The 12687-nt window shown below is 49.7% G+C and overlaps 1 protein-coding gene across 4 annotated transcripts in view; it reads right to left on the bottom strand.

Annotated features, from left to right (window-relative positions):
* Positions 1 to 12411, bottom strand: part of PRDM16 (PR/SET domain 16) — a 290814-nt gene extending 278403 nt beyond the window's left edge. For all 4 annotated transcript variants that reach the window (XM_088178594.1, XM_088178596.1, XM_088178595.1 and 1 more), the window contains exon 1: positions 12194 to 12411. In XM_088178594.1, coding sequence (XP_088034720.1) covers positions 12194 to 12230 — 37 coding nt within the window. In that variant the 5' untranslated portion in view covers positions 12231 to 12411. The remainder of the gene's footprint in view (positions 1 to 12193) is intronic.
* Positions 12412 to 12687: the final 276 nt, after the last annotated feature.

The raw sequence follows: 12687 nt of genomic DNA, 5'->3' as shown, positions 1-12687 counted from the left end.
ATATTGACATGGAAGTCCTCCAGGATGTCTCCCCAGTCTTCAATTTCCAAAACATTGCCTTGCAATGGGATCATCACACCTATGCTGGGATTCTGAGGGGGCAGAAGTACACATTGCCCTGGGATATTTGAGAAGAATCAGGCACAGAACTCTACAAATTGCAGATTTTTTAAAAAAATTAAAATAATAATAAAAAAACCCAACCAAACCAAGAAGCACATTTACAAATATTTAAAAGCCAAATCACACCAGAAGAACTTTAGAAGCAGAGACAAAGGCAGGGCTGATTTTTTTTCCATGGAGATAAATCTATTTTACCTCAGCTCCTTGATGGTTAATCATTAACCAGAGCTACACAGGGGCTCAGACAGAAGGAAAAACTCTTTATATGGAAACACCAGGGATGCCCCAAAGATTCCAGGGCCTCCAGGACCTGCTCCAAAGTCCATGGGAAGAGCACCAGGATCCACCAGGGCCCTCAGCAGGTTTGGGGCTCCCAGCAGTGAGATTTTGATGGTGAGCCCAGCCTTGGGGAAGGTTCCCTCAAGGACCTGAAGAGCTGCACAGGGGGAAAGGCAAAATTCCATCCTGGAATTCCCAGTTCCCGCTGCTGAGTTGTTCACAAGCCTCAATTTTTGCCCTGTTGTGCCCTGGGGATTTTCACAGGGAGAGAAAAGAGGGCTCAGACCAAAGCAGGGCTCCAGGAATCTCCCACAATTTCACTTCCCCCCAGCTCATTTACCAAAGCTCTGGGTTCTGCAGTAAATAACCAGGAATTCTGGTGGGCAGGGCCATTTCTCTGGGCTTTTTCTCCAGGTGTGGGATTGGGGCTGAGCCATTGACCCAGCAGAACCTCAGCTCCCCCAGCCCAGCCTGCAGCTCCTGATTCCTGGCCTGAAAAGCCAAATTCCCCAATATAACACAAATATAACACAAATATAACACAAATATAACATAAATATAACACAAATAAAACACAAATATAGCACAACACAAATATAACACACATGTAACACAAATATAACACAAAATAAATATAACACAAATGTAACACAAATCTCCTGGATATCACAGCCACGGGAACACCAAGGAGGTGCTGAGTGGAATTAATTCTGCAGTAGAGTTTTCTTTGCTTAACGACTTCAGACTTATTTCCCAAACTGCTAAACCATTATACTTAATAACAATAAAAAAATCCTGTTTGGTTACTGTCCATTGGGTACAAACAGATTTATAGATGGGTGTAGGGCTCCTTCCCCTGATCTACTGCAACAGATACTGCTGTTCCAAAAATCAGTATTTAGCTGGGAATTGACTCCAGGCCATGGGAGAAACCCTCTGGCTGTGGCTGGAGATGTGACACCAACCTTGGGGACACCCACACTCCCTGCAGAGCCACCCAAAAACGGCTTCTTTATCTGCAATGGGACTTAAAAAGCCAACAGTGGGTTAAGAAAGGAAATGAAAAACACACTTGGAAACGTGGAACATCTGCATCATCCACCTGCTCAGAGCAGCTGTGGAGTCCTGCAGGGATTCCCTGGGGATAGCTCAGGTTGGTGTCTCTGCTTCACAGGTGAACCCATTTTTATATAAATAACCATAAACCCCAGACAACACATTATTTCAGGAAGCACCAGAATCACCTCAAAGGTCTCAGCTGCCCAAATTTGTATCTGTGTGGAAAACCAGGAATGTCTGAATGTTTGAGGGAGCATCAGTAGCTCCTCAGGCATTTCCTTAAGGACACCAGTGCAGATATCTTGGATTTCCTGCAGGCTCACCTGAGAAAATCCCTCCCTAATAAACACTATCAGGAACAGAGGACAAAGGACCAAATTCTGTCCTGAACTTTCCCTGGGTAAAGACTTGCCGGGAATTCTAGCAGGAAACGTTTAAGAACTCCCAAAGTAACCAAGATCTGGTTTTATTCTCCTGTATGGGACACATGAGCAGAACTGTTGCTGAGCAAAGGGCTTTTCAAAGTTCTCCACGAGGTATCAACTCCTTTTAAATCTGCCTATTGTGCCATGTAGGGATTGAAATTTATTTTATCCCTATGTGATAATTCTGAAATAAAATATATGATCACTCGCAAGTTGTGCAGGTTCTTTATTTCACATTGAGGCAATAAAATATAAAATGAAACCAGTCCTTTTCTATAAACAGAAAAAAATAAATGGTGGAGCGATTTTATACTACGTGAACTCGCAGCACAGCCATTTAAAAATTCATTTACATGATTGAGCCCAAAAGGTCCATTTGCCATGAAATAAAAGACACTAAACACTGTCCTGAAAGCAAAGAAAATGCCAGACTACAAGTAAACAAAAGCTTTTTTTTATTAGTGTCTGAGATGGAATGAAGGCTTTTAAGCCAAATATGAAACTTGTAAAAAAAAAAGGAAAAATCTGGTGCAGCAAATTCAACAAAATCATCCCAAGGACCTCGGTGGGAGCTGGACCAACACAAAGGTGATTAATGAGACACTGCTGGTCCAGAAATCACAGTGAGTGCATCCCTCCCATTTCACAGATGGAGCAGCTGAGGGGAAATTATTTTTTTAAGCTGAGAAAGTTACTTTGTCAGCTCAGTGAAATGCCAAATTCCTGCTTGTCCTGCATCCTGGAGCAGGTACTGTTGTTCCAGTGCACTCCAAGTTGGTTTTGTTGTAATAACAGGGCACAGGAGCTGCCCCCACTCCACCACTGCTCCATCCTGCAACTTTTCCATGTTCAGAGCAAAACTTCAGCTCAAACTTCCTACATTTCTTTCCGACCAACAAATCTTGACCCCAGAGAAAGAGGAGAAACACTTCTATTAAAACAACCCTGGAGCTGGGGGCCAGTCCTTGCCTGGAGCTGGTCCCAGCTTGATCCTGAGCCTAAACTCAGGTAAAGCTGCTCTGTGGCAATGATGGAAAAATCTCCTTTTTTTTCCCCCCTCATCCTGCAGTTTTCCTGACACCCCACAGAGCCCAAGAGAGAGCTGTGATCCCAATCCCAACCCTCCACTCTGTGCCCTCCAGACCCAGGAGAAAAACTGCCCCGAGCTCCTTTAGTCCCCTTGAAGTGATTTCATACTGAGTAGGAAATAAAGCTGATTTTTTTTTTTTTTCTCCATCCCTGCCACACCAATAAAACAATAAATTGCTATCACTTCCAACAAGGTGCCGCTGCTGTAAAGTTAAAGATAGGGAAAGAAAATGAACTACTGGTTATGACAGCAGGGGAAGGGAGAAGAAATAAATAAAGCTGAGTGCGTGCAAGGGAGCAGATGGCTCATGTCCAGTGTGGCCCATCCTCTGTGGATTACTCCCCTGGAAAGGAAGTCCTTGCCACTTCAGAAAATAGCAATCTGTCTAAAAAATGCTGAGGTTATAGAATTGATCATTCCTTAAGTTAAGGGGAAAAAGCCAACCCGAGCCAAACTGCATTTCTGCATCAGATATTGATCTGCAGCCGCTGAAAGTGAACCCCCTTAAAGCAGTTATAGACCCATATTTGTACATTTTATTATGCACATGCACACAAATCTCTGGGGCCGTGTCCTCAGCTGGTGAAAATTAGGTTCATTGATGTTGATGCTGATTTACATGAGTCGGGGATCTGGCCTCTCGTTTTAAAAAAGAAATCCTGACTTTTACCAGTTTAAGTTTTACCAGTTTAAGCTCAGGATCAGGCACGGGTGCTGTGCTCAGCCTTAGGGTTACACATCTCTTAAACCAGCCCTGGGTGCTCTTACACAGGGTAAAGATGCATTTTAAAATGGAAAAGAGCAGTTTTGTGGCCGGATTGTGGCATCTGAAAAATACCCTGGTGGAGTGAGGGGGGTCCAGTGTGAAGCAGTGTGTGTTTTGGATGTGTGTGTTGAGGATTTGGGTTCAGATGGGCTGTGCTGGCCTGAACCTCACAGAATCAGGGCTGAGGGCTGATTTTGGGAGCACAGATTGGGATGGGCACAGTCTCAGCTCTTCCCTCCCACCTCAGAGCCCAAAGGAACACTCAGAGCTGGTTTGGGATGTTCCCCTCTGGGTCTCATGGAAAGAAAAGCTGTAGGAGGGGAGGTGGTGGTGGAAATGATGCTGAATTTTCGAATATTCCTCATCTGCACTGCTGGTAAAGCTGCTCCTTGCACTTGCCCTCCCAAAACTGGAAATACAACCGGAGCAACACAAATTCAGCTCAAAAAAATCCTGAGTGCTGAGAGTCCATCTCCAAACCAGGGAGCTTCAGGCAGACAGGAGGGGATTTTCTGCTGGGGAAGCAACCCATGAATCATTCAATAAAGCCTCCATGCGATAATGAATAGCCAACCTTCTCTGGTGGTGATAAGATATTTTAACTGAAAACATCAGGCCATGTTTAAAAAATGATTACAAATTATTTTAACAGTGTATTTGCAGAGGGTTATAAAAACAGCTATAATATTTTTGTCTTGGATTCTAGAATTACCAGGGTGACAGCTAATGCAGTAATGATTTGTTTCAAATGCCAGTGTTTAAGCTGTATAAAGCTGATTTTATACATTTTTCCAGTAGGCCGCATTGTAGTTAATGAAATTAAACACACCAATCGCATTTGTCCCCAGGGGATGAGGAACTGAACACGCCACTGGTTTATTTTTTTATTAAAATAAATTGCAGCCAGCAAGATGGACTAATTGCCTACAGAATTGAAAAAGAAACATTCCATTGATATAATTAAGCCAATTTTCATGGACAAAAATAGTTATAGTGGATATAAAATAAGCAGAGCATTCAGGGCAGTTTGACTTCTCCCCACCCCTCTGTATTTTGTCCAGAACATTAACTATTAAACAAATATGGATCTCAAACGGGCTGACAGTGTTATCTGGTAATGATGGCTAAATTGATCCCAATAGCTGAGGCCAGGGCATTGTGTCTCAGGGCTCTGCTGGGAGAGTTCCCAAGCCAAGAACAACAGAGCAGCCAAAAAAATAAAATAAAAAAAAAAAAATAAAAAAAAAAAAAAAAAAATCGAAAAACCACCACCTCCCAAACTGCACCTTAAAGCAAAACACCTGAAAGATGTAAAACTATCGAGGCAAAAATAAATCAGCACCTGGTTTTTCTTGGGCTGACACTTCACCCCCAGTGCCTGTGCAGCCCCTGCTTTGGGGAGGGCTGTGGTGCAGCCAGCCCCACTCCTGTCCCTAATATAATTACAAAAAAGGGAATGGTGAAGAGAAGACAAAGTCTTTCCACACCAGCTCGGCTCAGAGCAAGATTTACCGTGATGGGAGCATTATTCTGTGGCCTACTGGAAATAATTTGGCTGTCTCAGTCCATTTTCACCTGGCAAATGTCTCCCCAAGAGGACCAGTGGCCTCGTTTGCAGCACAAAAGTGGGTTCAGTGGTACAGAAAACCCCACCTTATTAACGATTTTTTAAAATAAATTTGGGTAAAACACCTCTTTTAGAGCATATGATGGAAGTTCAGCCACCCTCTGAAGAGAAACTTTCCTTCCTCTACTGTCCTGCACACCTCTGCACAGAGAAGCTCTTAAATCCATGGCAAAGGAGTTCATTTTCCAAACCTGTCCACCAAGACATCCCTTGCTGCGGGGACATTTCTTCCCAATTACAGAAAAAAAAAAACAAAACAAAAAACAGACCCAAAGATAAAAAAATCTCCTTATTCAGGGTATGAGCATTCAGAAGCATGATGCACACTTAGTGCAGGGATGAAAGTCTTATTTCATTTTTATGAGCAAAGAAGGTGCCATCACTCAGGGAAGGAAGAGGAGGAAAAAATCCTCCTCGGGACAGGGACACTCCGTTACGGATTTGGACGCTGCACCACGCAAACCCAACTGCAATAAAAATGAAAATAAACAGCCGTGAGGAGCTAGCACTGATGCATGAAAATCCATTAGGAAAATAAAAGAAATAATAAGCTCGTAGATCTTTTCTACTCCAACATCCCTGACCTGAAATTCCACCAGAAAAAAAAATTAAAAAAAAAAAAAAAAGGTATATTTAAGATCAGAAAGCCCAGCAGGAGTTTTGGAGGGGGATGCCATATCAACAGGCTGTTACCCAGAGTGGAACAAATGTATTTGCACATCCCCTTCGGATGTGTCCATCCCCAGCTGCAGACAGACACTGTGGACATGCATTTATTGATGTGCTGGGCTCTCAGCCCCCTGGGATGAACGATCTCTTTTGGGAAACAGGCATGAGAAAATCATTACTCAGCCAAGATTTGGATGTTTCCCGTCAGCGTTCGGAGTCGCGCGAGTTTGTCATTTAAATAATCTCTAACTGGGGAAAAAAATAAACACCTCCAGTAATAGGGGAGAGGCAGCAAGTTGTGGAAACAAAGCCTGAGCTTGTCCTGGCCCAAGGAGGGCACGCACAATCCCAGGTGCCATCAGCCCTGTGCCACAGAATTGGGTTGGAAATGCAGAATTTTCTTCCACTAAACCACTTCACACAGCAGAAGTTTTAATGCAACAAGAAGGTGGGGGGGGGAATAATGCTAAACAGGGAGAATGTAAATTTTACAGTTAGAAGGGCAAAAGCAGCTCTGAAAAACGTGGATTCTCCTCCTGGTGCTGTCACCAGGAGCGGGCAGGGATCCTGCACAAGTCACTGCACACACCTCCTCCCTTCCCCAGCCCTGCCGGAGGATAACAACTCATTCCCCACCATCCAGGTGGCTCCTGAGCCTCACCTCCTTCATGTTTGCAAACTTCTCAGGCCTTTGTCTTTAAAGCACCGTATTAAATAGCACAGAGCTTTTATAAAACACATAAGCCGTAATAATCATAGCCATAATCACAATAATAACACTTCTCACTCAACAGGGCCTTTCCTTGCGAGAATCTCCGGCTGCTTTGCAAACACGAATGAGCGCAGCCGCTCCTGGCGAGGCGATTTCCCTGCGGCACGGGAGATTCCCGTGGCATTCCCGTCAGATTGCGGGATCGGAGCCCGCAGCCCGGCGGGCAGGTGGAACCCGGCGCAGCGGGGCCGGAGGATTCCGGCAGAACCGCCCGAGGAGCCGGGGTATCACCGCAGAGAGCGGCAGCGATGAATGACAGCGCTGCCGTGGGGTGAAATCCAAGCTCCTGCCTTGCCTTTTGCCTGCGAGGGAGCGGGGATTGGGATTGTGCGCGCTCCAGGTGCGCTGCGCTTCATCCCGGCCGCCTCTTCCCAACCCTGCTGCTTTCGGGGCTCTCTGACCCCCTAACGTGGGGCTGAGCACGGCCAGAAGGGCATTTCTGTGCCCTTCCCGACCTCAGTGTCCTCCCCAGGTATTTTTAATAGCAGGAAAATGTTGGTTTTATTTTTATCCCCCCAGCTCATTAAAGACCTGCTCTGCTATCCCTGAACTCACACAGCAGTCCCAGTGTAAAGACTAAAAATAAAACAGGTTTAGGTGTTCGAGGAAGTTTCTTCAAATACAGATTCAGTCTGATTTCTGCACAGAACATTCTGGTTCGTGACCATACAGTAGCTGTGATTTTATTGCGTGTTGTACGACCTTTGTATGTGCGCTGCCAGCCCGACAGACAAACGCCTCTGCACAGACACGTCTTGCACCGGCACGAAGGTTTTACAGGAAACGGGAATTCAGTGAAATCGGGAATTCGGCGAAATTGGGATAACGTGCACCTCTCTGACGCACTTTATAAACTTGTATTTCCACGCAGACACGCCAGTGCCCCGTGCTGTGACCACGCGTGGATGGACATCACACGCACCTCATCCGAGCTGCTCGGACACCCACGAGCATTGCCGGGAGCGAGGGCCAGACCCCAAACCCCGATCCCTGCAGCGCTTTGGCACCTCGGAGCTGCTGCTTGCGGCTGAGAGCAGCCAGTGCCCCTCGCCAAAGCCCCAGCTCGGTGCCCCCGCTTGCCAAGTTCCTGCCCAGGCCAAGGAGAGGACGTGCCCTGCAGTTGTTCCCTCTGTGCTTTCTCCAAAATAACCCACGCGGGACGAGTGGGGGAATTGATACATTATATTTGTAGAATTTAGGGGGTAAAAAAATAAAATTAAATGTAAAGTGATCTCAAATCCTGGGCGATTTTTTTTTTTTTTTTTTTTTTTTTTTGAAGCGCTAATTACGCATCACCTTAATTAGCGGATCAAACCCCCCTTCCCTGCCCAGCATCTCTAATTGCCTAATTGAACAGATCCGGGGCAGGACGGGGGGGACCCAGGCACGGCGGGGGCCCGGCAGTGGCGGCCCCGGCCCCGCACCTGCAGTTCGGGAGAGCTTTGGGGACATCCCGGTCACCGAGGGCAGGGACCGGGCCGGGCACAGCGCGGCCGCTCGCTGCCTCCCTCCGCTCCCCGGGCCCGGGGATCTGCGTAGGGACAGGGCAGAGGGAGAGTTTTGGAAACGGGGAAAAAAATCTAAAAGTCCTAAAGCGCCATCAATTTCCCTCCTCCACGTTCTGCGGCTTTGGAAGCGTCTGCGGGAGCACAAACGCCACTTCCCGGCGCTTGGGCTCCAGATCTGCGATCGCTCCTCTTCCTTTTCCCTTCACTGTCTCATCAGCCTTAATTAAAATCAAACTAATAAAATATCAGTAAACGGGAAGTCTGTTCTCTCCTCGAAGGTAAAGCCTGAAAACGAGGAATCGGTGCCGGGCACGGCAGGACTGGATTCACAACCATTTTCCTGCCAATCCAGCCTGCCCGGAGGATGCACCAGCGCTGCCTGAAAACTCCGGCCCCAAAGTGTGCCTCAGTCCTATTCCTAACAGTGAAAAGCAATCGGGGCTGCAGAAATATCAGCCAGCGTTTGCCAGCACGAGCATTTATTGAAGAGCCTGCGATCCTGCCCAGCCGTGTGTAGCTCGGTGTTGTATTTGTACTCTGAAATTCAGGGATTTCGAAAGGAAACGAATTCGCTTTCAGCGTGCAGCGCCCAACTCCTGTGTTATTCCCCTGCTCTGCATCCTCTCTCTGCCAGCAGCACCGAGCCCCCCGGCTGCTGCAGAACCTTCTCCCCACTCGCCCAGATTTTCTTTTCTCGCGGAAGGACGAGGCCCGTGGAGCCGGGGGCACGGCGTGGCCTTCGACCTGCCCGTCCCGCTGATCCCCTTCGGGGCTGCGGGTGGCCGAGCCCCCGGAGCCGCGGGCACAGCCGGAGGATGCGGGGGCAGCGCTCACCTGGGCGCCGGCACCCCCGGGGCTGCTGCGCCTCCCCGCACCCTGAGCGAACCTCATCTTTTGATTTACAGCCATTTCTAAAAGCTCCCAGCCCGGCCGGGAGCCACGAAACGAGCGAGAGCCATTCCCGGCTCCGGTTCAGCTCCGCTGGCCCCGGTACCTGCCGCTCTCCCGGTGTGAGTGGGGCTGAAATCGCCGAGAATTCCGCTCCCACCCCAACGCACACGCGTTCGCCCCCTTTCCCAGGCAGGTAATACTGTCGAATTCCCAGCGGAGCCTCACATCTGCTTAAAATATTGTCCAATGAAATGAAATTCTGCAGCACAGCGTGTTTTTAAAGCCCCGCGTGCCGCTGCCTCGCACGGCTCGGCGGCCGCGCTCCGGGGCCGTGCGGGCTTTCCCCGCAGCCGCAGCCGCTCCCGGGGCTGCAGCGCCCAGGAAAGCGAGCTGGGAAGGTCCCGAGAGGTGAGAGAAGTCGTCGCTACCTCACCGGGGAAAATACAGCGGGATCCCACACTCGTGTCCGTGTTTAATCTGTTTGGCAAATAAATACTCCTGGGATATTGAAACCTTAGCTCTGGACTACTGTTTTGAACCGTGATCCCTAAAAAATCCTCGGCTGAAACCCCATAAACCGTTGGGCCTTGTATTGTATTAAACACCTGATTTTAATCAGGGCTCAGCCTCCGAGCAGGCGCTTCCAGGCGCGTTCGCGGGGCCGCGGCCGCAGCTCCGGCCGCCGGGGAGGGCTCGCTCCCGGCCGCGGAACTCCCAGCCCTTCCCCGAGCTCTTCAGATACTCAGGCACCGAAAATCTTTTAGCCCTTAAGCTGCAGGAGCTCGCTGAGAGCTCACGGGGGGAGAGCGGAGGGTCCCACCCGCGCTCAAACGCGGCCGGATCCGCATCGCACCCACCGGGGACACATCTGTAAAAACCCGCACTGAACCCGCCCGGGGCACATCTGTAAAAAATCCGGGGCCTTTTCAAGAAGCAAAAAGAAAGAGAAGGAGAGGCGAGGAAAAAGAAAAAAAGGGAAAAAAAGAAAAGGAAAATAAAAGTAAAAGTGAAATATTCTGCCTTATTTAACCATTGAACTTCGCTTTTCCAGCCAAGAGAGCTCACTGAAAATCATTCTTCACTTTAACAATCCAAACAATAAGTGACGACTTTTAAAAAAAGTTATTATTTGAACGGGGACGCTTAAAACGAATGTTTATTGAAAAAATAAAATAGAGTAAAATAAAATCCCTGGATTAATGTAAAGAACTTCCCGAAAAACGCCCCAACGATGGGGTGACAATGTTCAGTAAAGAGTGACCCATCCGGCCCTGAGCAGCGCTGGTGCCCGCAGAGCCCAGGGAGGTGTTCGGGGGACACACGGACGCGCTTTGGGGACAGGGGGACATTCCTGGAGCGCGATGGAAAATGTCGCGACACCAAAGGTAAACGCCGGGGCCTGGGGCTGCTGCGTGGCGGCCGCAAAACAGGAGCGGCGGCCGGAGCTCGGGGACAAACCCGGCGACAAAAGCGACTTCGTGAGGAAAAGTGGCTGAGTTTGGAGAAGGGGTCCCCCCTGGAACGGGGGTGTCCTCCCCGGGAAGGGGCGACTGCGGCCATCCCGGGGGGCGGCACCAGCGCTGCCCGCTGACCTTGGCGGCTGGAAAGGCTCCGAAATGACGAACTTGAATGACAAAATCAACCCCGGAGCCCACGTGTGGGAACTGCAGCGCCCGTGACCCCTCGGCAGCCGCGGGGAGAAGCCGAAGCCGGCACGGGGTTTGCAGGGGGGGCTGTCCCCCATCACCTGGGGGGGATCCCCCCGCCCCACGGCCGGCTCTGAGCGGCCCCAGGTTCCCCGGGGGGCTCCCGTGGAAAACACGCGAGGGAAGCGGAGCGGGCGCCGCTGCTCGCCCGAGCCTCCTCGGAGCGCTACGAGCAGAGTTTCCAGCGGGGCACAGACTGCGCTGGAACTTGTGCAGCTCCACATATTTCGCACAGAGGCAGAGCGAAACAGAAACTAAATAATAATAGTAGTAGTAGTAATAATAATAATAATAATAGTAATAATAGTAATAAAGGACGGACAGGCTGCCCGGGCTCCGGGATCCTGAGCTGCCACCGGAACCTAACAGGGAATCACCGAGGAACCATCCCGAGCCATTGCAGCGGGACTCGGCGGGTGCGGGGCAGAGAGGACCCGCTCTTCCCTACAAAAGCCACACTCTCCTCGTCGGAAAATCCAGTCTAAAAACGACTCGAAAGAAAGAAGGAACGGGAGAGGGTCCGCTGGAAGACGGAGGGAAAAAGCTGCGCGAGACTTACGAGCTGCAATTCCACCCCCAAGTAAATTTTAAAAAATTAAAAATTAAAGACACTCCCCCACACTCCCCTCCCCCAGACCTTCTTAACCCCCAGCTGGGACACCCGAGCTGCCTTCAGGATCTTCCCTCTGGACCTGCGACTCCAAAGCCCCTCACTGAGAGCGGATCCATTTTTGCTACAAATTCTCTTCCTTCCCTCTCCTCGATAATTGTTCCCGAGACCAGAAGGGTTTCTCCCACTCCCCCCCCCCCCCCCCGCCGTCTCTGCCTGTCTCTCTCCCCCCTCTCTCCAGCGCTCCCGTCTCTCGGCTCCCGCCGGCAGATGCCAAACGCAGACCTCTAGCGCCCACTATTTCAGATCGCGGGAATATTATTTCACAAGACTTGGAACTGCTCAATAAAAAAAAAAAAAAAAAAAAAAAAAAAAAAAAAAAAAAAAAAGTTGCTCGCTATCCCCTTTCGTCAACTTCCAGCTAACTTTCGCTTTTCTCCCCCGGCCCCGCGCCGCCCGCCCGCCGCGCCCGCTGGAGCTGGAGCGCGGAGCTGCGCGGGGCAGCGCGGAGCGGCGCGGGGCAGCGCGGGGCGACCCGCGCCCAGGGGCGGGCGAGCGGCGGGGCTGCGGGGAGGGCGAGAGGGGCTCAGCCCCGCGCAGCCCCCGGCCCGGCTCCGTGCCCCCGGCCCCGCCGCCGGTACGCGGAAGAAGGGAGAGAAAGGACCTACTTTTGGGCAGTTTTCTCGCCCTCGCCTTGGATCTCATCGTGTCGGCGTGTGGATTCCTCTCCTCCTCCTTGAGCCCAGAAGCAGCTACACACTATCTTCATCTCCCCAGCATTGTCAGTTTGGACACCTTCGCACATGCGCACAGAGCATTCAATCTGACACCCTCACCAGGGCCAAAAAAACTTTCCAATGTATTCATCATCATCGGGCTGGTTTGGTCTTTTTTTTTTTTTTTTTTTTTCCTCTTCTTTTTTTTTTTTTTTTTTTTTTTTTTTTGTCCTATCCTCTTCCTCGGACCACTTATCTCTGCCCCCTCCTCTCTGCCGGCACCATCACAGCCTTCCCCTGATCTGCCCCTTTAAGAAAAATCAGCCCTCTCCGCTCCTAACCCTCCGCACACTGACCTTACACACTGGACAATATTTAAGGATCAAGGTGCCATCCTATAAAGAGGTGATTATTATTATTATATTATTATTATTACTACTAAATAG

This window comes from Sturnus vulgaris, chromosome 25 (genome assembly GCF_052056855.1).
Source record: "Sturnus vulgaris isolate bStuVul1 chromosome 25, bStuVul1.hap1, whole genome shotgun sequence".
Taxonomy (NCBI): domain Eukaryota; kingdom Metazoa; phylum Chordata; class Aves; order Passeriformes; family Sturnidae; genus Sturnus; species Sturnus vulgaris.
Note: the sequence above shows the minus strand (reverse complement) of the source record. Positions and strands in the feature narration are given on the sequence as shown.